General features: G+C 45.0%; 2 protein-coding genes and 1 long non-coding RNA gene across 4 annotated transcripts in view; all 3 read right to left on the minus strand.

Moving 5' to 3' along the window:
• Positions 1 to 3,522, minus strand: LOC144169618 (uncharacterized). Of its 2 annotated transcripts, none has more exons than XR_013322479.1 (4): positions 3,371 to 3,522; positions 3,192 to 3,293; positions 3,024 to 3,099; positions 1 to 324 (listed from the first exon to the last, which is right to left on the minus strand). It is a non-coding gene; the product is annotated as an uncharacterized LOC144169618 (long non-coding RNA). The 2 variants fall into 2 exon arrangements; XR_013322478.1 differs by having other exon boundaries at positions 3,192 to 3,285; positions 3,371 to 3,510.
• Positions 3,523 to 8,184: 4,662 nt separating this feature from the next.
• LOC144167550 (uncharacterized) lies at positions 8,185 to 17,927 on the minus strand. Its single transcript, XM_077696781.1, has 7 exons — positions 17,772 to 17,927; positions 17,557 to 17,670; positions 17,460 to 17,475; positions 17,263 to 17,349; positions 17,054 to 17,135; positions 11,904 to 12,013; positions 8,185 to 8,375 (listed from the first exon to the last, which is right to left on the minus strand). The coding sequence occupies exons 1-7, from the start codon at positions 17,790 to 17,792 to the stop codon at positions 8,326 to 8,328; spliced, it is 480 nt and encodes a 159-aa protein (XP_077552907.1). The 5' UTR covers positions 17,793 to 17,927; the 3' UTR covers positions 8,185 to 8,325.
• A 4,263-nt stretch (positions 17,928 to 22,190) lies between these two features.
• Positions 22,191 to 26,194, minus strand: part of LOC144169619 (NBAS subunit of NRZ tethering complex-like) — an 89,930-nt gene continuing 85,926 nt past the window's right edge. Inside the window, exons 56-57 of the mRNA XM_077698872.1 lie at positions 24,796 to 24,924; positions 22,191 to 22,577 (exon numbers count right to left, since the gene is read on the minus strand). Of these exons, the coding sequence (XP_077554998.1) occupies positions 22,269 to 22,577; positions 24,796 to 24,924 (438 nt within the window). The 3' untranslated portion in view covers positions 22,191 to 22,268. The remainder of the gene's footprint in view (positions 22,578 to 24,795; positions 24,925 to 26,194) is intronic.

The raw sequence follows: 26,194 nt of genomic DNA on the forward strand, positions 1-26,194 counted from the left end.
CAGGGGGAGAAGAGTGCATGTTTCAGCAAAAGTCCAAACTAAACAGGCAGTTTACCACGGTCTCTTCAGGTGGTTTACCACATTCTGAGTGCAAAGAGAATGATTAAATTGTCTGGGCCCAACAGCACATCAGCACCCCCGTGTCTCCTTTCCCTGTGACCATAAACTGAACAGACCCGAAGAAAAGCTTAATTTGTGCTCAGCCAGCCTTAAGCACCAGCGGGCTCCTCCTTGACACGAAGCAAGTCCTCTGCAAGTTTCTTCAGTACGTCAAAGATCTTGCCTATTTCTACCATCATCTTGCTCAGGCGATCTTTGGCCACCCTGCACAAGAAAGAGTGGCACTGTTTGAGCCATTGTTGTGAAGGCTGCTATGAGCTTTGCAATCGTGTACGTGCATGTGAGCATGCATTGATGAGGGGGATTACAGGCAACTGATCAGACCCACATTCTGGTCAAGTTAGGTACCCCAGCAGGGGTCAGGACATTATGGATGCAGGCAATATGCAAGAGGAGACCCTATCAAAATGGCCCAAAGTCCACTCCGAGCTTTGAAGGGTGCTGTCCATCAAGAAGTGACATTGCACGGTAGTTCAACAGAAAGTTTAACAGCAGATCAACAGGAGGCTCCTGCGATGGCGAGCGAGCAAAACAAGCTTCGCAGGGTGCTGTACAGGGGTTTGGTCAGGCACGGCCGCTAAGTTCAAACGCTGATCAACGGAAGATTGAACTAGGCTTTTTCTTTTACGCTCTTAAAAAGTTTGAAGCATCCATTTAATTTTCAAGGTTTTTGTGCAGTTCACGAATGGGATGTGACACTGCTGAACTTGCTTTAAACATGATTTGGTACAATGAACACCCTCTTCGAAAAGGCTTTCCTCGAGGGGGTCAGGCATTAACACATAAGGCATTGCGTGTGTGACCCAGGACGTGCTGAACAAATGGTGCTCCCACATTGAAGCAGCAATGTGTAATGATTACAGCAATTTCTGTAGCAAGCCTTGCTACGTCAGCAGCCTTGCTACTCACGCCGACCCACCGTACCCCTGCCCACAATGCAATGTGTTTACGTAAAACAGGGCGTTTAGCCCGTGGCCTCTACAAACGTCAAGGCAACGTTGCTTTGGGGTATCACCCTATGAGGAATGGACAACACTCGGGAATTGTCGGAACACCAGGAAGACGTTGCTCTCCTTGTGGGTGTTTAGTGAAAGAATCCGTTAACATGCTGTTTGCAAGCGACAATACACCCTTTGCAAAAAGGCGGGCCACACTGAACATTTAGGGGTGGCAACACTCGTGGTTCACACGACGGCGCCATGATAAAGGAAGCGTTGCGCAGGAGTGCAATTGTGATTCGCATCATGCCCATGCACTGCTGCGTACCTGTTTGCACGCGATACATTTACGTGCAGTGATGCTGGGCGAAAGGTACGTACGATGCACACCTTTAGCGTCTCCCGTTTTAATTTGGCAATCTCCAGGGCGATGCGCCTCTTTTATACACTAGCTGCGTTTCATGTGCCAGTCACGACTGCCACTGGTACCAGCGCTGAACATTTAGGCAGCAAAGTTGCTTGGGTGCAGTCGAATTTGAGCCTGCATTTGTGCTTCGCTCTACCCGTGCTCATGGATGTTTCCACACCTGTGAACCGCAAATGCGCTCCTCTCCCCCCCCTCCCCTTTTTTTGAGAGCTGTTTTGCAGTACAGTTTCACGTGCGGGTCACAACTGCCTAAGTTTTAACAAGAACATTCAGGCAGGAGAGTTGCGTCGGGGCATCCAAAAATTCGCAAGCCTGCAGTAATCTTCCCCTCTGCTTGTTTCGACATTTCAATGGCAATGGATCAGGAATGAGGTCTAGGAGTTTATTTTTGTCTTTACATCAAGCGAATTCCGTTCTTTCGTGGTGTTAACGGCGCATGCCGCGCAGCGACCACGCCATACACGAACTGAATTAGAATCCTGCTTTTCTATAAATACCGATGCAAGTAAGAAGTCCCTGACGCAATACACATACACAAATTGTATTGCTTATGTGATGCAGGTGGAAGATACATCACATCTTTATAATTTGTATAACTTATGTGCATGTGTACTATCTGGTACTATCACTTGTTCCCAACTGACATACAGACGAAAAAAAGATGGGAGGCAGCAATCGACATACGAAACAATATTTTCCTGTCTGAGGCAACAAAAGTTTGCTCAGAACATTTCGCGAAGACAACAGGTGTCTTTATGTATGTTTCCGTCCTTTCCGCGCATGGTTTAGGAAGTTTGAACGGTCGAAACGTGAGCGCTTAGTGCGTTCATAGGGGCCAATCGCCACTACGACAGGGCAACACAATTAGAACTCTACGACTAAACCAGTAGGCAGCGGTAAGGCTATTCGTTCTTAACAAATCCTGCAGTCATTTGCTGCTGTGCGACATGCCAGACGACGCTATTCCACGCTGAAATTGTAGGTTCTCGTAGGGTCTGTCAGTCGATGACCTCGTCAAATAATGGTCCAGAATATGCTGCTCTTCAAACAAAAGAAGAAAGCAAAGTTGATTTCCTACCCAGATATGGGAAGAAAAAAAACTTTACGAGAAACGCATGCTATTATTACACCGCGGCGGACGTTAGGTAGCGGCTGTGCATTTGCCCCCTTTCCATTCCTTCATGATGGCGGTGCACAGTGTTGCCGGAATGGCTTACTGCTCCCCCGCGAGGGCTCGGGCAATTTTGCAAAGGGTCACGATCTCACGAGCAAAAACCAACGACAATGGTTTGAAGAATTATTCAACTTCATTGCTTGGTTGGTTATTTTTTTTATTGTTGTTGAAGCAACCTGTTACCTGAGGCTTCATTCATGCAACGCTGACGTCGGCCGCGCCTCTAAAAGCCTGGCGGAAGCTACTTTCACTGTTTTTTCCCACTCGCATAAAGCCTTACTACGTGCATTTCAGTCTTCAGCACATGCGAGGCAAATTTGAGCAACATTACAGCCTCTTTAGAGGAGGCGTTGCTTCAGCTTACTTTTTGCTCACTTTGGAAGCCTCAAGTGCTTCAAGAGCGGCTCGGTATTTGTCCAGTGCCTCCACAAGGCCCATCACTGCAAGGAAAGGAGCGAGAGCTCAGTTTCGTTTATGTACAGTTTACACTAGTTTTCAGTCAAGCAAAATTCGCAACGCTACGAACACTCACATGTTTCCACTTTTGCCGCTAGCATTCCTCCGCCTCCGTTCGGGAGTTGGTCAACATCCATCATCAGACAGTAGACTCGGTAGTTCGTTGACTTCTATAAAACTATTACAGTACCAATTCAATGTCACGAACATGAGCACTTTTCAACTTAAAAAAGAAAGTAAAGAGATGTCCCTCACCGTCCAAGAAATGTGTAAAGTGCACAAAGGCAGCGTGTCCTTAAAGCAGCGATGGTTCCACGTCACTGTTCCACGGGTTCCACAGTTCCCAGTAGCGCTGTGCGCATGCGCTACTCTCGTTCCCAGCCCCTCCGCCCTTCGCTGCCTGTCCGCCATTCTCGGCAGGCGACCCACATTTTTTTTTTTCTTGAGCTCGGATACCATGTAGACGGGCTACCGCGCTTTCTGGTGGCTCAACATTCTTTATTTCGACTCTTTCGACAGTTCGCGGCAAGTTCGTGCGTGCACACGCGAAAACGCTTACAAAGGAAAGGGGCAAACACGTTTAGGGCTAACCATGCTGCGAGCACGTGGCTTAAAAGAAGTAAAGAAAAAAGGAGTTTCGCCCCCTAAAGATTAATATTTAGGGGGCGAAACTCCAGAGACTAATTAATTAGTCTCTGGAGCCTCCATGGCTTTTATGCTTTCCTTCATGTCTGAAAGGAAGCAGTGGTGGGTGGGGGCAGGGATTACGACGCGAGGTTGTTGATCCTCTTATAGGGGCACATACCTACGTGGGAGATTGGCCAAGAAACGGGGTGGCTTTTTTGGGCTAAAACGCCCACCTCATAGCCCTATATAATCAGCCTGTAGGAATTGGGGAAACAGTTGCCGAATTATATAATAGATCTAGAGAAGAATCAGTGAATGGTGCCATTTTTGGGAGAAAAGGCTAAAAAATTTTGACCGGATTAGCAGGCCATGCGTCTGGTTTCTGTACGTGTGAATGGCCGCAATAACCCCTCTATGACAAAACCCCAGGGATGTGGCCCCGAACGAAAGGAGCACAGGCATCGACAGAGGAAGGCCAATGCGTTGAATTGGTGCGGCTAGATACCGTTTCCGAATGAAAGAAAAACCCGCAGAAGTACAGGAAAAAGTGTTCAATTGAGGTTGTATCGTGAACGCGCTTTGTGGCTGCGAGTGGTGTGCATGGCTGCCATTTTTACTTCGGCGAGCGAAGCGCTCACAGAATGTACGTGGGGTAGTGGGATGGTGGGAAGCAGGGAAAAGAGGACATAAACGATTTAATGTGATCTGGCAAGGTTGTTAGGAGACATGAATGCCCACATTGAAGACCTGGAAGGGTACGCAGACTGCAACAAACGTCTAATGCCAGACTGCAACAAACGTCTAATGAGGACCGAATTCTCATCTTTGTAAATAGGGAACAAAATGCTGTGGTCAAATCACGTGGTAAGGTTGTCGGAGGCAGTCTAGTATCAATTACTGTCTGCTCTTATAAGTTTATACATGGCAGGATGAAATGAGCAATACTGGAGATGAAGAAGGAGATGGGGATAGGCAACAATAAAAAAGAAAACCCTGAATTTTAAGCAACTAAACCGATTGGGGCAGTGCCCAATGTTCAGCAGTAAGCAAACAGTGGGCGTCGCCAAAAGCAAAGAGGCTGATATAGAAGGAATTCGTTGTGGGGAAGAATGGTATGGCCAGACTAATCAAATATACGCCGGAAAATAGGTAGGCAGAGAAAGCAAGTTGTACAAGCAAAAATAAGGAGTGAAAGTGAGCAATTAATGTTGCTCATACAGGGCAAGGACAGAGGTGCACTACAAAAATTTAGGAGCCAAGTGCAGGCACTAGGGACTTGTACTAAAACCACACTGGAAGTATAATATGAAGCAGGTGCTCAAGGAAGAGCTGGCTTTCATTTAGTTGTCCCCAAGAAATTAAGGTAGGTGCATGGTGAGCAACGTTTCCTCATCACAGCGATGTCACAATAGGGAAGCTGGAAGGTCTGGAACTTGTGGAGGACACTCTCATTTGGAAAAAAAAGCAGGGGAATATGTTCGAAGTGGTAGGCACTGATGGGATACCAACCGAGTTGATCAACCAATTGGGGCCAAAGAGTAAGGTGAAGATAATGCTAACCATCGCGACAGCAATGAAAATAAGACAGTACTGTAAACACTGCAGACAGACAGAATGAGTTTAATCTGCAAGAGAAAAGAAAGCGATGCTAAACTGAGCTCGTATAGCCCACCTACTGTCACATCAGTACTGTACAGGTTAGGAATGCAGGCTGTAAAAGTCGAGCAACAGCAGTGGATACAAAATAATAATATACTGGGAAACTTAAAATGGGCTTTGATTAGGTAGAAGACTACATGACAACTAATTTGTCACTAGTCAAGCGTAGAGGTTGCTACAATTCAGAACTTACCTTCATGGCCAGCCTTTCTGGACAGCAAAACAGCATATGACAGTGTAGATGGGGAGCTGCTCTGGATTATCCTGAAGGGTGAAGTAGATGGGAGCTGACTTCATTAACTTGCTGAAATAAATATGCTGGGAGAATTGGGCGCAGGTAGCATTGGAGGAGGCAACATACGGAAGGCTTGTATACGCCACAATGGTTTGAAGCAATGATGTTCTCTCTCCTCACTGCTGTTGATTATCTACATGGTGGAGAGGAAGCTGGAGGGCAGCAAGTTGGGTTTTGAGCTGTTCGCATATGTGCACTTGCACATGTGCGAACAGCTTAATTAAGCAGTTCAATGCTGCGTGCCAGCCTGGAAGCAGTCACTTCACCGCACAGGCTTATTAAATGTGAATGGAGATACTCAGTGCAATACATTTGCCCAGCTAAGCACCAAAAGCCAAGATGTGTCACGTATAGTTGAACCCATGCTTGTACACGACCCAGGCGTTTTGAATTGCTGCTTATATCGAACCCTGCCCTGCCCTTATTGCTGCCCTTCTCTCCTATCCTGTACGTAAAAAGTTTGCTATCGATATGCCAGGAGCACTTGTGGTAGCCCTGTGGGTCTCCTTCATGTCATTTAGAAGAGTGATAGAAAGCTTGTGGTTGTAGGGTAAATGCTGTTCCAGGAAGCCCAGGGAAAGAGCAGTCTTGTACACTTCTGCAAGGACATGGTATGCCGAAAGCTCTTTAATGGGAAACCTGGTTTCCAAAGTTTTTGTTAACAAGCTTCGGTAAACATGAGCAAGTTGTGAACAGAAGTCTTCAGGGTGGCAGAAAGGTATCCAGGGTAGCCCTCGGAGGAGATTAAGATGAATCCATCTGCAAGTGTAATGAATGAATGAATTTATTGCTAACACCATGGAAAGGAAAGGCCACCAGCAGGCGTAGTTTGTCTCACCTAAGGGTGGACATTGGAATGCCTGCTGGTGTGGGGGTGTGGGGAATGGGGAACACAGGCAGACAGGAAAGAGAGAAGAGAGAGAAGCAGAGAATACATATATGCAAGACTAAAAAGTACATATATGTACAATATATACAACACTTAAGACTCAACACCATATATACAAGACAAGGCTAAACACTAAGAGAGAGAGAGAAAAAAAGGCGCACACATGCACAAACACACGCGCGCACACACACACACACACACAAATGGACAGTTCAGTTTATCTCGGGAGAAAGCGCAGAGCCAAGAGGAATCCTGAGGTGACCAGGTAGGACACTGTAAAAGTAAAAGTAAGAAATCTTTTTCAGTGCACAGCAGTTCATGTTCTCATCTTTTTCTTTTTTTCAATTTTATAAATTGATAGAAACAATAACTTAGAACTGCTTTGGCTTGTAATGAACCAAACATACGGATGTAAGCCTAGTGTTACGAATCAACTGTAGTGCGTGTTGATGTGGCACGCAGGCTTCAACAGCGCACTACGCTGCTGAAGCAAAAGCGCCCATGTGTTCGAGGTTTTTGCGCACGATAAAGATCCCCAGGTGGTCGAAAAACCCCACAATCAATCAATCACTACGCAATTCATTGTCTGGCTTTCCTGCACAGCTTGAGAGGTCTGTTGCAAAGACCACTTCCAGAATTCAACCGTGCAAGTCGGTCTATTCTCTCTTTTTGACCAGCCAAAGCAGTGCGTCCTTCAGTTCCGTGGAGAACGCCCCTCTACCCGTTCGAGTTGTCATGTTTTAAGCATGCCAGTGTGCTTCTTTCTGTACCATCGCTGTTCTCTACTGGCCATGTCTTAAACCCGTTAAGTTTGGCCTTTGGCTCTTCGTCGTCAAAACGGAGGCAACTCCCCTCCAAGCCACTCGCCAACAATGCTACCACAACAGGACAGGTCGTAGTCGTATGCTTTCATCCACGATTTGCAAGTGAGAACCCCCACAGTTCAAAATCACCGCCAAATTTTGCAAAGTACTAGTACATCACAAGTTAATTGTGAATGCTTTCATGGTAAAAAAAACTGAATGGGCATATGGGAATGAAAACGAGCTGCACAAGCACAAATTAGGGTTTGACATGCGGAAGATGCATGCATGCCATAGCAGTAGAATGTGGATTAATTAAAACTGCTTGAGGTTTCTTAATGTGAACCCAGCTCTTATGCACAGAAATCTTGAAGAAGTGAGAAGTAGGCTTTCCGTGTGTAAATGAGCGGCCAATTTCTGCACTGATGACAAACTTCACTTTGCCTACTGTGCTGCTTTTGACGCTGGGAAAAGAGGGCAAACCGATTGTTCCCTTTTACATTCAACTGTGGATTCCCAGATGATCGTTGCGGTGTGTGAAGTAGATCTCGGAAATTCCCTTGGGCATGCTGCATTAGAACATCTGAGGGTGTCCGGTAATGGGGGAAGACTAAGTCTGATGCCATGTTTGTGGCATGCCAGGGCAGCAAAGCCACTGCCCAATCATTTGCACTGCCCAATAATTAGGACACTTTTGCTCAAACATATCGGTGCTATTTCAGACTCAGTTTTTCCAGCTTGGTTATTTCGACACGTTTACTGTCCCAATTTTAAGTAAAAAAAAAAAGGCATATTACAAGAGGCAGTAGGAAGGCAGTGGCTCTAATATTTCTCACGCCCCGACTATGCCATTCCGAACAATTTGTGGCACAAGACCAATTCTTAGCCCATGCAAGCGTTCCGCCTACCTCTCCAAAGTTGAGGGCCAGAGGGCAATCTACTCGTCGGGCTCCAACGGATCCCCCTGGCTGATCGCCCCACAGGTGCCTGCGTAAGAATAAGCAGGAGCTTAAAACAGAGTTAGCAACTTTATCAGAGCAGGTAAGGGAAGGCTGCACACACGACCTTCAGGCAAAGCTGTCAGGCGGTTGATGGCTTAGGTGTGAACTCCCTTCCCTCGAAACACACTGGGGATGCTTAGCTATGTGGCCGACTCAGGGTCGAAGTGGCCTTTCTATTTTTCATTCCCCCACATGTCCCTTCATTAAAAAAAGTGGTGAGAAGCTTGGTGTAGTGCAAAACTAGCGCATTTTGTTTGCCAGTTGGCAAAATTATTGTGGATGATATAAAAGGGGACAAGAGAGCACATGGCAAATGGTCTCAAACCTTGCTAGAGGGGTTTTTCTGCCCTCTGTTCTTTCTGCCCCCCTTCCCCTTCCCTCCCCCCCCCCCCCCCCCCACACACACACACACACGTATGTGCATACAGTGTGACAGCGACTACCAACATCGATAACAGCTGCATATGCTAGGAAACAGCAATGGGTGAAGTAATAGATATTCCTGTTCCCCTTTCGTGTCTTTATTATTATTTTTTTCCCCTGTGCTGCTGCGAACAACTACCTCATGCATGCAGTGGTGTTTCCGCTTTTGTGCGAGTTGCTATTGAACTTCGCCAGCCGATGTGAAACCAGCGCTTGTGAGCCTGCGATCATGTCTAAAGCTTGGCCAAAGGCAGTGCATTGGACAGTAGCACACAGAAACAAAGTTGGACAGATGATTCTAATCCTTAGTATCAGCAGTGGCCAACAAAACACTCTGCGCATTTCAGAACACAGACATCGACAGCAAATAATCTCTTTCTCTACTTCAGTTTAGACAGTGGCCGTAAAATATCACCACAAACAGGATTTGAAGTTTTTTGCCAAGTGCTCTTTTGTTCGCTCCCATATTGCCCGAAATATACGTGCATCTACATATCACGTGTTTGACTGGCTCAATGCACTAGATTATATAAAACATAATGCTTAACGTGACGCTTAGTGATGGGAGCCAATAGCCTTTGCAAAAGGATCCCGAATTCAAACACTTGAGTGCATGCATGCTTTCATATATGCTCCTTTGCAGATGAGAAAAGCTATGCCGTCTGTGCCATTTCCTTTCCAAGATTCAGTGGGGGAAGCCCATGTTGCTAAGTTGAAAATATTTCATGTTGCTGGTCTTCCGGATTTCCACTCGGTTTTTATAGACTAGTGTGGCTATATAGCTGTTTAAAATGTGCTGTCAGCTATAAATATGGGCTGTTGTAAGTACATGTGCTTCAAAAAGAAAAAAAAAAAAGGGGGGGGAGGAAAAGCGAGAGAAATTCAGAGTCCCTATTTGCTTTTCCAAGCACACACGTGAAGTAATATAGTGGCTAAAAATAGAAAAAGGAAAGGTGTTTAGGCTAGTTGGTAGCATGACGATGGTATTGGTGAAAACAGCGCAGGCCAGGATTGGAAGAAAGAGAGCACACTAGCAGTGCGGACCACCCCACGGCCTCTCTTTCGTTTCATCCCTGTCCCTACACTGTTTTCACCGACAGCCCCGTTGCATGTGAGACGTTCATTGGTCTCATTGCATTTATAGTCTTTGTCAGCAGTTTCTATAGGCCAAGCCAAAAGTGGCAGGCCGCAAAACTTCAATGCCCAAGCTTCCGTCCCGAGTGAGGCTGTGACGTTTTATGCCGGAAAGCTAGAGAAAACACCCTTCTTATTGTCATAAAATATTTTTGCCACATTTAAAGGTAAAGCTTGTTTTTTGAATTCTTTGTGGTCGAGAAGTTTTAGGATTGGCCTAGAAAATTTAGACAAAGGATGTGGTTCAATGGTCAATCTCACTGTCATTTCTCATATCTTCTACATTCATTCCTTTCTTTGTCCCCTGAACCCTTGCCCCGGTGCGAAGTAGCAGGTCTAATAGCAGTTTCTCAGGCCAACATATTCTCCTTTCAATAAGCTTTTACTCTCCCTCTCTCTCTCTCTCCCATGCCATGCAAACATTCCCCTAACTCAAGAGAGAGAGTTTCAGCAAGCAGTTATTGATTTCCTCTGCCATGTATGCTGCTAAAGCATGCATTGCAATGCTGTTGCACCTCTTGATGAAACAAGCAGAAGCGGGAAAAGGAAGGTGTCTTTCTTGGCACCTAACGGTCAATCCACTTTACTAACGCAAAGGTAGCAATTTGAAGATTGAGGGTGTGGACCAGTGGATGTGAATCAAATTCTGTAATTTTCACACCAAACATAATAAAACAAAATAATCTTGCCGAGTTTGCTGTGCTGATTTCAAATATGTAGTTAATTTTCTGCTCTGTCACTTACTAGTTCTTGAGATAAGTGATGATAATTTGCCGTTGTCAAGGTCTCCATGCAAGCAATTGATATGAAATAATTTCGAATGCAGGGATACCTAGTTAAGCAAATGAAGAATGCAATGTGAGAAGCATTTTTCAGTTCTCACCTCATTAGCGATTTTATGGTGTACTGAATTATAGACGTTGAAAGTATGGTCATCAAGCATAAATGCATGAACTTATCAATATAATTAATTTTTGAAGGCTAAATAAATAAATATGGTTGCATTCTCTTATCATTCAGATTCCTGTTGCCAAAAGAATTACATTTGTATGTCTTGGAGGTGAGATATCAAGGCCCCAAATAAGACAACAGACAGAAATTTTTGTTTCGAAATGCTAGGGGAGAAAAAAAAAGAAAAAGGAAAACACAGCACCTTACGCACATTATAAAACCTAGTGTTACCATTTACACACTAACTTCCCACACACAATACTTTGCACATAAAAAAAAATGATAGACGTATGAGTGAAAAAAAGGCCATTTTCAAAAAGGTGGCTTTTTTGGAATTTTTTCCAGGCCAAAGAGTACCGTAGTCTGCCCTCTTAAATGATGTCCCTGGAACCCACTACACTTAGCATGTCTCTCTGTAACAATAAATTAAACAGACCTGAAATTTAAATGAATTGACCATGCGTCGGCTTGCTTCACTGCAAAAGATTTATAGTCTTCTGCCATAACTGCCACGTGAATGCCCCTCATGCTCTTCCCTTCTAGCTCTTGCCATGATAAACACGGTGGATGTTTGCTCAAGGCAACTCAATTGTTTTTTTTTTGCATTCCACTTCGCGTGCCATCTGTTGGAACCCTTTGTGACTGTTGAACTTAGAATGCCGCCATGACGTGCAGGCACGGGCATGCACTCTTTTTGTATTTTTTGGTCACAATAATTGTTTTCAACATGCACACATCTATTTTCAATTAAAAGAACACTGCCTTGCACCAGTTATATATTGATGCCTAAAGTTTTCTCTTTGCTCAACAATGTAGGTATGAAGTATAATACCGGCTTTAGTGGTTTGGAGAGGTTTTGCCTAAATTATCTTCTCGCTTCAGAATTATTTTATCTTTTGGCCACGTGGCTGAATCGAGGGGCAGACAGACAGAAAGACAAAAACTTTCAGGTTTAAGAAGTCCAAGAAAGACCACCATCTTTAAAAAGGCTCAGCCTCAGCTGTACCTTGGGCGCCAGCGAGTTCCTCCTCGTCATCCGAGTCCTCCACAAATCTGGCCATTGCCTTGCACATCTCACCAAACTTGGCCGCACTGCTCAACAGGCTCTGGGCCCACCTGCAAGAGAAAGGGTGCTCGTTTTTAAGCAAACATTCAGCAACAGTTCTCACACGTAACATATACCCAACTCTTTGAACAGCACTGATTATCCGACCCTATGCACACAAAAACACAAGTAAACAGAATGCTCTGCAGACTTCATTCACAAGGTCAATGACTTTAGTTCACAACACTGTAATTGTTGCGCGTTGCGTTTCTTAATGCGGAAGAATTCAGGGCTAAATGAGGCGGAAAACTTGGCATTGTGAGCAGCGAATGCTTCGAAAACTGCTCGCATTGCCACTTAGCTCAACAAAGGAAAAAAGAAACTGTGGTTGATTCCTCTGTCATAGGAATCAGTAAAACACAAAAGTAAAATGCACAGCAAAATCTGCTGCTGAGCATGATTTGCGGGTTGACAGCTGTCTTGTGGGTGTGCTTGGCGAGCGATGAGCGACAGTATGACGTCAGTGAAATCTTGAGTGTATCCCGGCATAAAACACTTTCGTGTTAAAATATACAACCCTAAAACGACAACCCTAAGTATAACCAGAGTCCTTCAATGCCTTTCTGGTCATGAAACTTCGCCATCATGCTATGGGAGAGCTTCGTCCGCTGCTATGCCGTGGCACTGGTGTTGATCGGAGGGCAGCCAGGGGCGTGGTCAGAGCGCGTTTGGCAGGGAACGGACCACGGAGTAAGATAAAACAGATGCTCGCCGCCTCATCAGCAGTGCACTTTCGCTTTACGTGTCGTGGGCTGCTCAAATGGACTTCTCATTTTGTGAGTGGAGGAAAAATTTGGTGCGAACGGGCATGCTGCTACTGCGTTCCTGCCTGCCGGTCTGGCTACAGAGCAGCGGCGGCCGCCCGATGCCCTCCAATCTGTGGTGGCGCCACTCGTGGTGGCCTTTGTCCCCATACGAAACTTCGCCAGGAGTTTCATGACCAGAGAAGCATTGAAGGACTCCGGTATAACGTACTCTTTAGTACTAAAGGTTGCTTTCCCGCAAGAAGACCCTGTGTGCAGGCGTGCACCCTTTACAGGCCGCTTGCTTCGTTGTACTGGCGTCACTTCTGTGATGGATATGACGTAAGTGAAATCTTCGTGAATCCCGGAATAAAACACTTTCGTGTGAAAAGGCAGAAATGAGAAGTGGCCCAAGTACATAAAATGATAAATTTGTGACTCTACACCGACACCACATGGAAAACAGCTTATGAGGTACTTCAAATAAAGGATGCCAAGAGGAGGAAAACAATTTCTTCAGGGCCCTTACTTGCTTAAATGTTTTGAGTGCAAGAGCATTATGGCTTCCCTTGGCAATATTTTACTTAAGCTACCATAATACAGATTCGTAGCTTCTCAGTACGGAGTTCTGAATGGTCTGTGTGTTTGTAACAAATGAATATGAAGGAAGGAATCACACAAAGAAAGAAATGGTACACTCATTGTAGCAATAAGTATACCAGCACGTTAAGCTGATGTTTGTTGCATAGGCAGCAGCCCCATTTTTCATATCTCGGTGGTTGAGGACGTCACTTCTATTGTGAAAGATGCCATGCTCATCCCGACCTTTGTTCGTAACATTCAATTTATGTAAGTGTAGCCACCCCAACAGAGATGCCAACAGCCATGATTATCATGAGCGAAACCACGGGCGCCCAGAAGTGTCACAACAAAAGGCAAGAAAAAATAATAGTTTAGGCAGCACAAGTGACAAGACATCAGTCGTTGATATTGTAGCCGACCAATCAGGTTGTAGGTAATGAAAAAGGCAAGGCGGAATCGATGTATTCATAACAGCGGTTCTTCTTTGCACCTTGCCTCAGTGTCAGCCTAGTAGACCACTGGCACGGCATGCTGCATGCCGTGGGTGACAACAGGTCGAGAAATCTCCCATTCTTTGTCGATGCCCCACCGTGTGCTACACAACTTTATTTGGAAGAGTGCTGCGCTCACAGCGGCCCCTGACTAGTGCAGAGTGCCTATACGCAGCGGACTCTAATCCCCACTGTGCATAGGCGCCGGACAGAGCCCAGAGGGCGACACGGAGCCCGCGACACCCAGCGCCCGCTTCGGCAGATATGCGCAACACTGGGTCGGCCCCCGCAAGCCGTTACGTTACTGGCTGGGGGGCACTCATCTTTTTGCAGCGTGGATGAAGCAGGTGAAGTAATCCTGCCACATAGTGCAGGTGAATGAAGAAGGATTTGTGCGGTTGAATTCGCGTATGGGAAGGCATATAAAGGCCGCATAGGCATGATGCCCTGAAGAGAAACGCTTGTACAGCCTGCCTGCGGGCAAATCTTTCTCAAAATCAGCATGTTTCCTTCAAGAGAAAACGTAATTTCTACTGTTCAATCCCCAATATATAAGGCTTTGTCTGCCAATATATCAGACGTTATGCGATGTTTCCACATGAGGTATTGCTTCCATGTGAGTGCACTTGCCACTGCAGAACTACTAACTGGACCACACGGGTGTTACATATGGGTCTTTGATCCGAATGTGATACTCCATACATGGAACAATGTGAAATTCACATTTGTTTGTGTATAGCGAAAGTGCTGCTGCTAATGAGTGCCCGCTCTGCCAAGAAACTTTTAGGCTTCCAGGTGTAGCCCAGTACGCCAGCTGTATAAAGACACGCCCCCCCAAAAAAAACTCTTCACGAGAAGGCTATTTCAAGAAATTCTATTGGGTGGGGAAGGGGTGGGAGGGAGGGAGAAGCAGAACATCTATTAGGCGTATTGGAACAAATTACGGAATGTTCATATTCGTTTTTTTTTTCTCTCCATGCCGACGGGTCCGGCGTGAGACCTTTCTTAGAAAGAAATAGTAGTAGCGCTTCTATTACCGTCAAACCCTTGCAGCAAAAGTCATGGGAGAAAAATTTAGTTCCCTGAGGACACTTCTCACTGGTCTGGAGTGACCAGAATCACAATGGATGGGATAAAGTTTGTCCTCCTCCTCCTCCTCCTCCCCGAGCGCGAAAATTTCGTCCTGCGTTCGTATATTTCCAACTTTTATTGCGGCACGCCTTATTTCTATTTCCCTTTGTTTTTCAGTGACTTAGATAACAATTTAATTGTATCTTTTCCAGGAAGCAGTGATTTTATGCTATCCAATAGCTCGCGAAACATTTGGGAACGTTAACGCGTATAAGTGTCCGTTCCATATGTAGTTAGTTATAGGCGGTATTCGTTGAAAAGTTTAGCGGTCAATTTTTCCGCTTGGCAACGCTGGAAACGGCCACAGACAAGGCCGATGCGCCACGGACACAGCGCGGCTGGGCTACTGCGGCTGCACGCCGAAGAAAAAAGAAACACCGGTGTGCGTCATCTGCTCCGTTCCAATCCGATTCTAAATGGTGGCGTCAACAGAGATGTTATTAATCGCACTCACATTGAACTCGAGGCAATACTTTGCGTTCGCTGAGGTATATTTTGCAACGGGAAACACAGACATGTGTTTCACAGTTGTGCTTAGCATGGACAAGTACCGCCATCCCACGGAGCTCGACATAACGAGTGCCGGCGCACTCGCACGGTTGCATGGAGGAGAAGAGGGATGCCTGATATGCGGGCCGTGCGCACAACGTCGCCTAGCAACAGACGCTTGGCCACAGATATGGCGGCGCACACCGGCTATACAATATAAGCACGTGAAATATTAGATGAAGCAGAGTAGAAACACTGGGTGATAAACTACGCTGCTATAACTGTGTTTGGGGACCCTCTTTGTTACCAAATTTAATGCGCACTAATGTGTATTTACCGCCTGCTAGCCAGCATGCTAACAATTGCTGCTCGTACGCCACAGCAGCATGTAATCCGCTCGCTTAGTGTGGGCTTTTCAAGATTCAATAACTACGCTTCGTATCTGCAAGAAAAAGAGAGAGAAGAAGAATCCGCGGGAGAATGCAAAGCCTTGAACACACACTTCCCAGACGTGTCAACCTGCGGCTCGGCAGCAAGGCAGCAGCATTTTATCGGCGCCCCGTTTTATTTGGAGGCTTCCCTCTACTATAATACTTATGCATGACTTTGTTGCAGCGTGTAGTATAATATACATGCAAAGAACGTTATGGCAAAGTTTCGTTCATGGGCGCTGAAGGTGGTGAGCGCGGCGGGACCGACCCAGAGTTGCGCGAGTCTGCCGTGGCTAGCGCTGTGGTTGCCCGGCAAACTTCGCTGTCCGGAGCCTATGCAACGGCCCAAAGTTAGGCCTAACGTTATGCTTTGGGGTCTATAACACCGTCAACTAGTGCCCACAGCTTAACATACAGTGAGTTTGACGTTGTTGGACACGTTGTTTGGCTTATAAGATTAGGGTTAACAAACATTACAGCTAAATATAGGCCTAAAAACATTCACCATTACAGCTGCATGCATGCCATAACAAACTCACAGCTGATTCACCAATTTTGCTGCAACTGTAACATGCACACCCAAAATCCTCAATACAACTCGGGGTGATTGGCCAGTGACAGTGACAGCTGCGGTAAGAGGCTCACTACCATAATCCACTGATGGCGTCTTGAGGGTCTCTTAATTTTTATTGGCGAAAATGAACGATAACTCAAAATCATTGGGATTTGAAATAATGTTATAATTAACTGTTGATCTGAAGCAGTGGTTTTTAACCACAAAATAGTATTAAAACCAGCATAAGCTTAGCAACGGTCGTTTATTTTGTATGCTAAATATGCAGGAAGCGTGAACTTGCAAAAAAAAAAAAACGTTAATGAAGAATGCACATAGTCATTCCGCCGCAAACACAGGCAAGAATCACTACAAGCATTTGAAAACATTTGCACTGAAATGGCGACTATGGAGACACCGATGCCTGCCGCGCCTCCCCTGCCCTAGCGGTAGCGTTATGTATTTTTCCCGCTCACCAAAAGCCGCACTACTCAATTGTTGCTTCGAGCATATGCGAGGTAAATTTGAGCCAGCTGTTTGAGAGTTTTCCCAGTAAGTATGGTTTTAGTAGAGTGAACTAGAATATTCTAGTTCACTGTAGTTTTAGCTAGAGTGGGTGGTTTGAGCTTACTGTTGACGCATCTTGGCGGTCACCACTTCGCCACGAATTTTGTTATCCCGTTTGCAGAAGTCAGTCATTTCAAGGGTAATGCCTGCAAAGAAGGGATGAGTAGCTGTAAAGAATCTTTGTTACTCAGCCTAGCCAACAGGCAACGCTAGACCGTAACGAATGGTTCCCAACATGCCGCATGCACGTGAAGAATATTTGAAGCCAATTACATTCTGCTACGTCGGGCACCGGCATTTCTCTGCCTCCTGTCGCATCCGATTCTTCGGGCGCCTTCGAACTGTTGAGTTGGTTGATTTCTGGGAGCATATTATATATTACATAACGGCATCAATTTCATATCAAGGAATGGTTAACAACCGCGTTTTTGTTTCCTCACGCGCAAAAATATACACAAAAAAGTTCTCACCGTTTCGAGTCGTGCGCTGTAATCAAGCGTTCAAGAACAGCGCATTAGAATATCGTAGTCGTTTAACTGCTGCGAATAAAATCTACTCATACTTTACCATTTCATTTCCTAAGGCCAGTGTTTGTTGCATCGTGATTTCCAAGGATTTTTGTCGCAGTTCTTCGAGAACTTCAAAAGGATCCCCGTCTCCCCAGTCATCAGTTGACGATCCCTAAAAAAACGAAGTGCATGACAGCACGTTTCGCAAGCTTTTTCACGTATTATAATAGTGTTTGCAATAGAGTTGATTTACATTGAATATATTAAACTTACGCTTGAAGGATTCTGCGACATTTCAGACCGAAAGCTGACGGTTACAACTTATGGCGGTACGGAGGCGGACGGGCGGACTGCACGCTGCACGTACGGACTGAGCGAGAAAACGCGGAGCTGCAGAATCGTCTGCCTATCTGGTCATCTCAATTTTCCTCCGAGTTGAGTTACAAGAAATAGGCATCAAATTATGTGTATGTATGAAGAAAATTAACTTTACTTGTAGCATTTTAATATTTAATGCGTTTCATGTCCTCCAGACGAAAATGGGAAATTGTGTGCAGCCATCGCCTCCTGTATTTTTACAGGAGGCGATGGTGCAGCTAGAGTGTACTAGAACTCTTCTAGTACACTCTAGTGCAGCACTCATGCATGTGCAGGCGATTTGACGGGTTATATCTATTTTGCCTTTGCCGTTGTACTACAGGTCGATTTTGCGATTCCGTGCCGCAACTACTGTTATTTTCAAGCTTGCCATATTATTTTTTCCTAGCAGTTACTTCTTTCATTTTTTTTACAGCAAGATTATCTCTCTCTCGGCAGCATAGAAACTCTATGCTCGGCAGTTCTCAAAAATAAGCCTTCTGCTATTCAGAGCTCTGCTGCTATTGACCTTAGTTTGTTTGCGTGAGGCTCCTCAGAAATAGAAAGAAGGCATTGCTTGACACAAGGTTCTTAAAACGTAAAACAAAGCGCGAAAAAAAAAAAGCAGGCATGGTCATTTACTCTGTGTTTGTTTTCACTTTGTGTAAATGCACCACCCTGGCCCTTATAACTTGTCTTGAATAGGCATCTTGAAACGCTTGTGTGAGCGAATAATTTGTTATGGTGGAATTTAGCTGCATTAAAAAGCATGTTTTGCAATGCTTCAAATTTAACGATGCCTCCATGGCTTTGCCTGCATTGATCGGGAAATTCTGTAAATGCTTAGCACTTATGCAGTACAAGGCCTGCAGTTTTTAACGAAAACTAATTAATCCTCCTGCAAAAATCAAATTTGAGGGTTTTACGCATTCAAGCTATAAATAGGCTATCAGGCTCACCGTAAAAAAGGGACAAGAAGAGAGCGGAGTGGGTCAGGGAACAAACGCATGTTAAGGACATATTAGTAGAAATTAAGAAGAAGAAAGGGACGTGGGCAGGGCATGTAATGCAAAGGCAACATAACCGTTGGTCATTAAGGGTAGCAGAGTGGATCCCTAGAGAAGGCAAGCGTTGAAGGGGGCGGCAGAAAGTTAGGTGGGTAGGTGAGATCAAGAAGTTTGCAGGGATAAATTGGTTGCAGTTAGCACAGGTCCGGGATAATTGGAGATGAATGGGAGAGGCCTTTGCCCTGCAGTGGGCGTAGATAGGCTGGTGGTGATGATGATGATGAAGTTTGACCACCTGAGGATGTTTAATGTGTGGCGCAATGTTGACCCACCATTTTTTTTATCAAAGCCACCTCCCCGTGCTTGGCAGCACAACGCATTAGCCACAGAGCTACCGCAGCAGGCATTAACCAATCGGTGGTTGATGTCAAACAGCGGTCTTGTGCATGACTCACTGGTAGCTGTGAACGTAATTTGGCAGGGATCCATCTGGTTGGGAAGTTACGACTGAGAAATATAATTACAGACTTCAACCAAAAGTACAATAAACGGAGAACCTGACGTTTCAGAACCAGCTAATTTCCTTCCTCAGGGGTGACTGGGGCCATGCTGCCATGGTGCCTTCTTTAAGCGCAGTTGGTCGTACATAGGTTTCCACTGCAGAATGCAGCCATATTCATGTACAATACACGACAAATGAAACGCGAACACGAAAATATTAATCAGAACGCGCAAATAGCGCAATTTCTTTTCTTACAAATCAAAATCACGCGTGGCTTGGTTACAAAAACAAAGTCCAGAAATGTAGCTTTCCAAATATACCAACAGCGCACCATTATTAGGTCTCAATGAACAGTATTTTTCAATTTTGCTTGTTCTGATTCATATTTTCGTGTTCGCGTTTCATTTGCCACGTACTGTAGACAGACGGGTGAGTTCGAAGGGAGTGATTCAGTTTGTGGAGTTCAACGAATGTGCCATGACTCAAGTAGAAGTCTTCGTCCAGTTGGCTTTGTTCTCAAGGATGGTGGTTCCGGCGAAGTCAGTTTTGTGGTCGGCTGTCTCGCAGTGGTTGGTGACAACGCTCTGCTCTCGAATTTGTTTCCAAATGTCATTCTTGCTTTGCTAAATTGTTTACGGTAGATTTGTTGTCTCACCAATGTATGAAGAGTGGCACTGGGCACGGGGGCATTTTATTCTTTGTTGCATAGTGTTTAGGTAGTATAACACCCGGTGTAGAATACTGGATAACTGAAACAAGCAGTACCATTAGTTTTAGTGATAGAACCAGCTTAACGATACTCAAGAGCTGAAATTTATCTTTTCAGAAGCAAGTCCTCTGCAGAAGTTATTACAAGCATTTGTTTAATGCATTTACAAACCTGTCTTATCATTTGCTTCGGAACAAAACTTTGGCAAGATCTGTCAACGCTATTTTTCAACTCATGATGTGCGGTGTCATGAATCGTAGTGGAGGAGTGTACGGGGTGGCAATACCTGCTTTCACATTCTTGGAATTATCTTGTGTTCCTACTATGAGATAACAAAACTTGTTGCTGAGCTAGTTGGTACATACTTTAAGAAAGACGAAAACGCGGCGCAAACTAGACGTGGACGAAGAAAACAAGGTAAGACATATACAGACGCCCACAAGCAAGAAACAAAACGGAAAGGGAGGTGATCGAGGCGGTTTTTATCAAAAGAACAGGCGACAAGTGTGTCGGCACGCCGTCACTAGCGTCAAGTGACAAAGAAATGCCATTCCTAAATCACAGCGTGTAGTTTAGCACGCGCAGTTGTCCTTCCCTCTTTTCAGTTTTGGTCTGCGCCTTGAATGCACGCACGCGCTATTGGACCATTTTGATTGCTCTTGAGGCTGAAGTAGATAGGTTGTCATTCTTTCAGCAGTGTTGTACTTATTCATTTTAGCCATTGTCAACACCTTTTACACCTGTTAGCATGATTATACCTTGGTTGATTTTTTTGTTTATTGTTGTTTCTGTTTAGATAAGTCATGTATAAATTCGTGTGGTTTCCTTTAAATAAACAGTTGGAAGTTGGCGCCTGTATATGTCTTACCTTGTTTTCTTCGTCCACGTCTAGTTTGCGCGCTTTCTTCTTTCTTAAACTGCTATGAGAGCCATGTTTGCATTTACGGAACTGTAATTTGCCTGCAGAAGCCAGTTTGTTTCTATACTGAGGGGCCCTTTCATTTCGTATGCAAGAGCTAATAAAAAATATGCTTCCAACATTATTTTTTATCACGAAATTGAAGCAGTGCTCAGTGCACATAAAATGAGACTTTTACGAAATTCATTTTCTAGCTGCGAGGTTATGGCAATGGTTTGTCAATACCTCCTTTGTTATTAAAGTTTGTGTTCCTGCATTTTACATTGTTTCTGTACTAGCAGGTTGTAAATTTGAAGAATAAAATACCTCTTTTCTGCACTTACCTTGAAGTAGGGTTTGCATAACAATTAACCAAATGCCATCTAGTAACTACCATGTGGTGAAGGCTGCACATTCCTACCATCAAAAGGCTGCTGCAGGAGTAACGGTTTCATTAATAGCGCATGCACACAACCAAAAAAGGAAGCGGTGGTGAGCAATGTAGTGGGAATGAGTGATAAACACTAATCCACGGATAGTGATTGCAGATGCCCATATAAAGGTAACCATCGTGCCAGCGCACATTAGCAGGAAAACAAAAAATTGGAGAGCTTGGTGTTCAAGCTAACACTGAAGATAGGCTAGCTAAATTCGTTCAATAAGACTTCAGGTCATTTTCGACGACCGTCAGTGCAATGATGCAGCATTCTTCTCACGTGGCAGATGTGGGTTCCTGAACTGCCCTTCTCTACTGTCTTTCCACAATCCTCCAACCCCTTAGTTTGGTGACCATTACAAACGCACGCATTCTGAACGCTCCTCGTGCAACTCGTGAACTCACAAACACGAGTGAAACGCGAGTGAAATTTCAGTGCTTGATGCAGAAGCACCACACATGTGAAACCACAAAGTCTACGGTCACCAGTGAATGCTACTGATTGCGTGGACACAATTTCACAGCAAAATTGGGCAACAATGCTCGTGTCCGGCAAGTACATTTCGCAACACAAAACTTTCAGTTAGCATATCTTTGCTTGCCACCTTTACGTAATTCCTTTGCATTGAAAAAGAATTCACGTGTGTGAGCCTTGGTGAGGATTCTCAAGTGAGTACTGCTAGAGAAGCAACCACAAAAAATAGACCGATGTTCACTCAGACACACGCTTCACATGCAAAAACAAAAACAAGTACTGACGAAGAGGACAACAGCCAACGCGGGTAACAAAAATAAGCGCTGATCTCAGCGTATGTATTGCGCATAGCAGTCCAATTCACTAGAACTAGTACACACAGTTCGCTACGGCTCGTTTGCCGCACGCGTCCCCCGCAGCCACCGTCTTGCAGCGCTCACAGCCACGCTGAAGTTGCTCAGGGCTGGGTGCATGCGCGACGCTTGCAGCAGGAGGCTGCCGGCTTCTGCCAACATGCCGGCATCCGTGAGGCTCTTCACGGCCGCGTCAATACTGAAGTGCTTATCCGCACAGTCGCGGCTGGCAATGAGGTGCTCGACAACTGGCTGATACAAGGCCGTGGACGCCACATCCGGGAGCAGCTTCAGCTGCAGGATTCTGTTCAGCACCGTTTCGTCGTAGTCGCACTCTAAAACCTGCGGAAAAGGCACAGAAGAGAGAGGCTGTTCACATTTATCGATCTTGGGCGTTTAGTGTGCCAAAGTTACAGCTGGGCTATGAGGCGCGCCACAGTTGAGGGCTCTGGATTAATTATGACCACGTGGAGATCTTTACTGCGCACTGAAATCTCGACAGGCTGTTCACATTTCACAGTTATAAAGGGGAAATGACACCGACTTGCTAAGGCAATGAAATTACAGTTGAACCTAGATGTAACGAACCTCCGGGTAACAAATTCCTGGATTTAATGACGTTTTTCGACTCCCCTTTGCCAGCCCTATTGAAACCCGTGTGTTCACGACCTTCATGTAACCAAGGCGTTGCGACGGTTAACCTTAATATGACGAGCTCGCTACGCTGACCAGCCATTTTTTTTTTTTTTTCCTGAAAAATCGGCTGGAGAGATGCACTAATTCAGCGAACTTCGCCCGCACCGCAAACTACCGTGTGTTTTAAGTGTGAGTGTGGTGTCGATTAGGTGCTAGGCCTGCCTGCCGGCGCGTAGTTGCGTGTCTCCGCTGCCATCTGTGGTGTTGGTTCATCGGTGACGAGTTCCGCTGCCAGACAATGAAAAGTTTTGTCTCCTCAAGACAAGCTCGCAATTTTAAATGCAGTCTCCACCGGCGAGAAAGAAGAATGTCACTGCCCGGTACAGTGTCCCAGCTACTAGCACGCTCTCAACAATTTTGAGGGCGGCAAAGAGCATCAAGTTTGCGAAAAGGCGCCCAGTTTGGTCCTTGAAATGAGTTAATTTGTGAATATGAGAATGAGTGACCTTGCTTTTTTGGCATGCAGTGTAGTGACACTAAGTTTGTGGGAGAGCAGGAGGCGCAACTCACAGTTTTTTCACTGTGAAATAAATCATTTACGGGCGAGTTTACCATCCCTGGTGTCTAGCATTTTGGTTTCGTTTCTGCTTTATTCACGCGAGTATTAACTCGAAATCTGAATGTAACGAAAATCTGCATGTAACGAAAAATTGCGAATTTTTGTCAACTTCGTTACATCCAGGTTTAACTGTACGTGAAAGAAAGGTGCGCAACTTCGTTGTATGATGCACCATCTACAGTGTTATTTATCTCTTAGGAATTTTTCAGCCAGAACAGCCAACCTGAACACTGACAAATGAATGAACTGTTGAACCTTATTAGTATATCGAATTCATGAAAAAAAAAAGAAAAAGTGCAGTGCTTTAGTGACTCTCAAGGCAAATAAGACTGAGCAATGCTGGAGGTATTACACAATATGGTAGAAGTTAAGGGCTGACGTTTTTGGTGCGTGGGACACACGAGGCCTCATCTCACTTTTGCATTCAGATTCTAAAGAGTCGCACGAGGAAACGGGGTCCTGCTCTGTATGAGAGATTGCGTCATCTCATCTTGGCCCCCTCAGAAAAACGAAAAAAAAAGTGGCATCAGGCACGTCATCCCTTCTAGCTAATGGAATGACGTGGATGTGTTGTTATAAGCAACTACTGCTGCTGCGAGTGGTATATTAAAATTTGTATTCACAACGCTCTAATCTACCGGTAGAGGCAAACCTGCTTAGGCACTTCAGTGGTTCTTTAGCTCATGCTAGCGACAATTTTGCCTAATTGTACCAAATTCTGAACAAGAAATTGTCCTTAGCACACAAATTTATTTTACTTTCACTGCCATGAGCTTCTTTACATTTAAAAAAAATGTTTCATTAAATCACGGCTAAATGGGATTCAATGGGCACAAAGTTAACCTTGTTCCTTGGTCATAATAAGGTCTTCCTTATAATTAAACTCGCCATATTGAAAATTAACTGTTCTCAGCAATAAAGAACACCCATTAATGTGTTTTCTATATGCAGCCTGTCTCAATGCGATGTTTTGGGAGTAGAAGAAAAATACAGATATAAAAAGCTAGTTTCTAGACAGGGACCCACTGCGGTGGCTTTGTGGTGCTTGTTATTGCAGGCTTACCCACGCAGGATGTGGGTTTGATCCTGGCCTGGGCAGCTGCTTTTCTGATGGAGGTGAAAAGCAAAAAGCACGAGTGTGTTGAGATTTTGGCGCAAGTTTAAGATCCCCCGGTGGCCCAATGTAATTCGGATCCCTCCGGTATGGCATGCCTCACAGCCTAGGAGTAGCTTCGGCGCATTAAACCCCACAGTCAACCAGTTTCTAGGTAGGATCAGAATGGCAGTGCATGTTACCGGACCTACCTGGCCAACAGCTCTGAGGAATGCAATGGCATCTTTGTGGAGCTCAGTGTGATCTGTCTGGAGAGATGACCTCAGCGTGTGGAGCATGCTGTTTTTCCTCTGGAACTCGCCGAGAACATAGCGGCAGCACTGCAACAAACGGAAGCCAGAACACGCTGCTCAGTTATTTTATTCCACTAGAGTGACCATCATTCCCTGGGGTCCCAAAACAGGGCTTTGGGGTGGGTAGGGCATTTGAAAGATTCGAATGAAACTGCATGCGCCATGCATTCTGCCTAGCCATTGAACAAATAGTACTTTCATTATTTTGGTACATGTACCTTGTTGGTCTTGGCTGTGCTCTGTACATATTTAAGACTTTTTGTATCTACAATGCGCCTTTTTTAACTGGTGTTTGCAATTAGCAGTGTTCGAAGCATTGCTTGCATGTCAAGTCCTTTGCCTTGAGCATGATTATTGCCTTTACTGTGCTCACCAGGAGCCTACACTTCATTGACACAGAACACACCCTTTCCAGTGGCATGTGCCAGGCAAGCAAGCACATGGAGTACTCGATGCGAGATTCTATATTTTCACACAGTACATAATATATTCTTTAAAATGCTGAAGGTGTTCCAGCTATCTGGTAAACTAGTTTCGTTTAGGGCACTTCCATGCATTGATATTTTCAATTTTTCAACTGCTCTTGCTTTCGTTGTGTTGCGCAGCCATCTTGGATTCTGCGGTGGGCCCATTTCTTTGGGGATCTAATGCTGTAAAAGCGGGATGGAACATTGCTCCAAGAAAATATACTGGACACCAAGACTTAACACCATAAAGCACGGGTCAGCAACCTGCAGCCTGCGGGACAGCATTATGCGACCTCCTGTACATGTTCCCTCCTTCCACTTGCCACTTCCTACTTGAAGGTCGACATGGCAGCTTTGAGCTCAAATGTGGTTAGACAGGAACAAAAAAAGATTGCTTCCACTTGGCATTGTCCCCAATCTTCACACTTGGCGAGACAACGTCTTCACTTCCTTTCTTTGCACAGGTCCAAAAAAAGGGAATAAAACTTCAAAATAAACATAATTTCTATTCCAGCTTTGCACATCATTGCCAATTTGCCGAATTTTTTTCTTTTTAGCTCAGTCCCCTTCACCCCCCCCACCATGTCAGCTTCACGCAACTCGGTCCTCCGCCTCAAAAGGTTGCCTGCCTTGCCTAAATTTAGTATGTCTTGTCACCTTACATCAGATACTTTTAACTTAGTGCTGGAAATTTTGTTTAGCTTGGTTTGTGTGCCTCAATAAACACATATAAGCAAACTTCTTGACAAAGAACATGTGCTGGCCAAAATGTTACTTCTCTAAATATATACAATTCTGCGTACTTGTTACAAAAAAAAAAAAAAAAAAAA

This window comes from Haemaphysalis longicornis, unplaced genomic scaffold (assembly GCF_048455015.1).
Source record: "Haemaphysalis longicornis isolate Haplotype H1 unplaced genomic scaffold, Haemaphysalis longicornis Haplotype H1 scaffold_2, whole genome shotgun sequence".
NCBI lineage: Eukaryota > Metazoa > Arthropoda > Arachnida > Ixodida > Ixodidae > Haemaphysalis > Haemaphysalis longicornis.

Coding starts and splice junctions, on each gene's coding strand:
- LOC144167550 (XM_077696781.1), bottom strand. CDS start 17,792: ATGTCGCAGAATCCTTCAAGC. Junction 17,671..17,771: donor TGTCGCAGAATCCTTCAAGC/GTAAGTTTAATA, acceptor TCGTTTTTTTAG/GGATCGTCAACTGATGACTG. Junction 8,376..11,903: donor GGAACTCGCTGGCGCCCAAG/GTACAGCTGAGG, acceptor ATTCTTACGCAG/GCACCTGTGGGGCGATCAGC.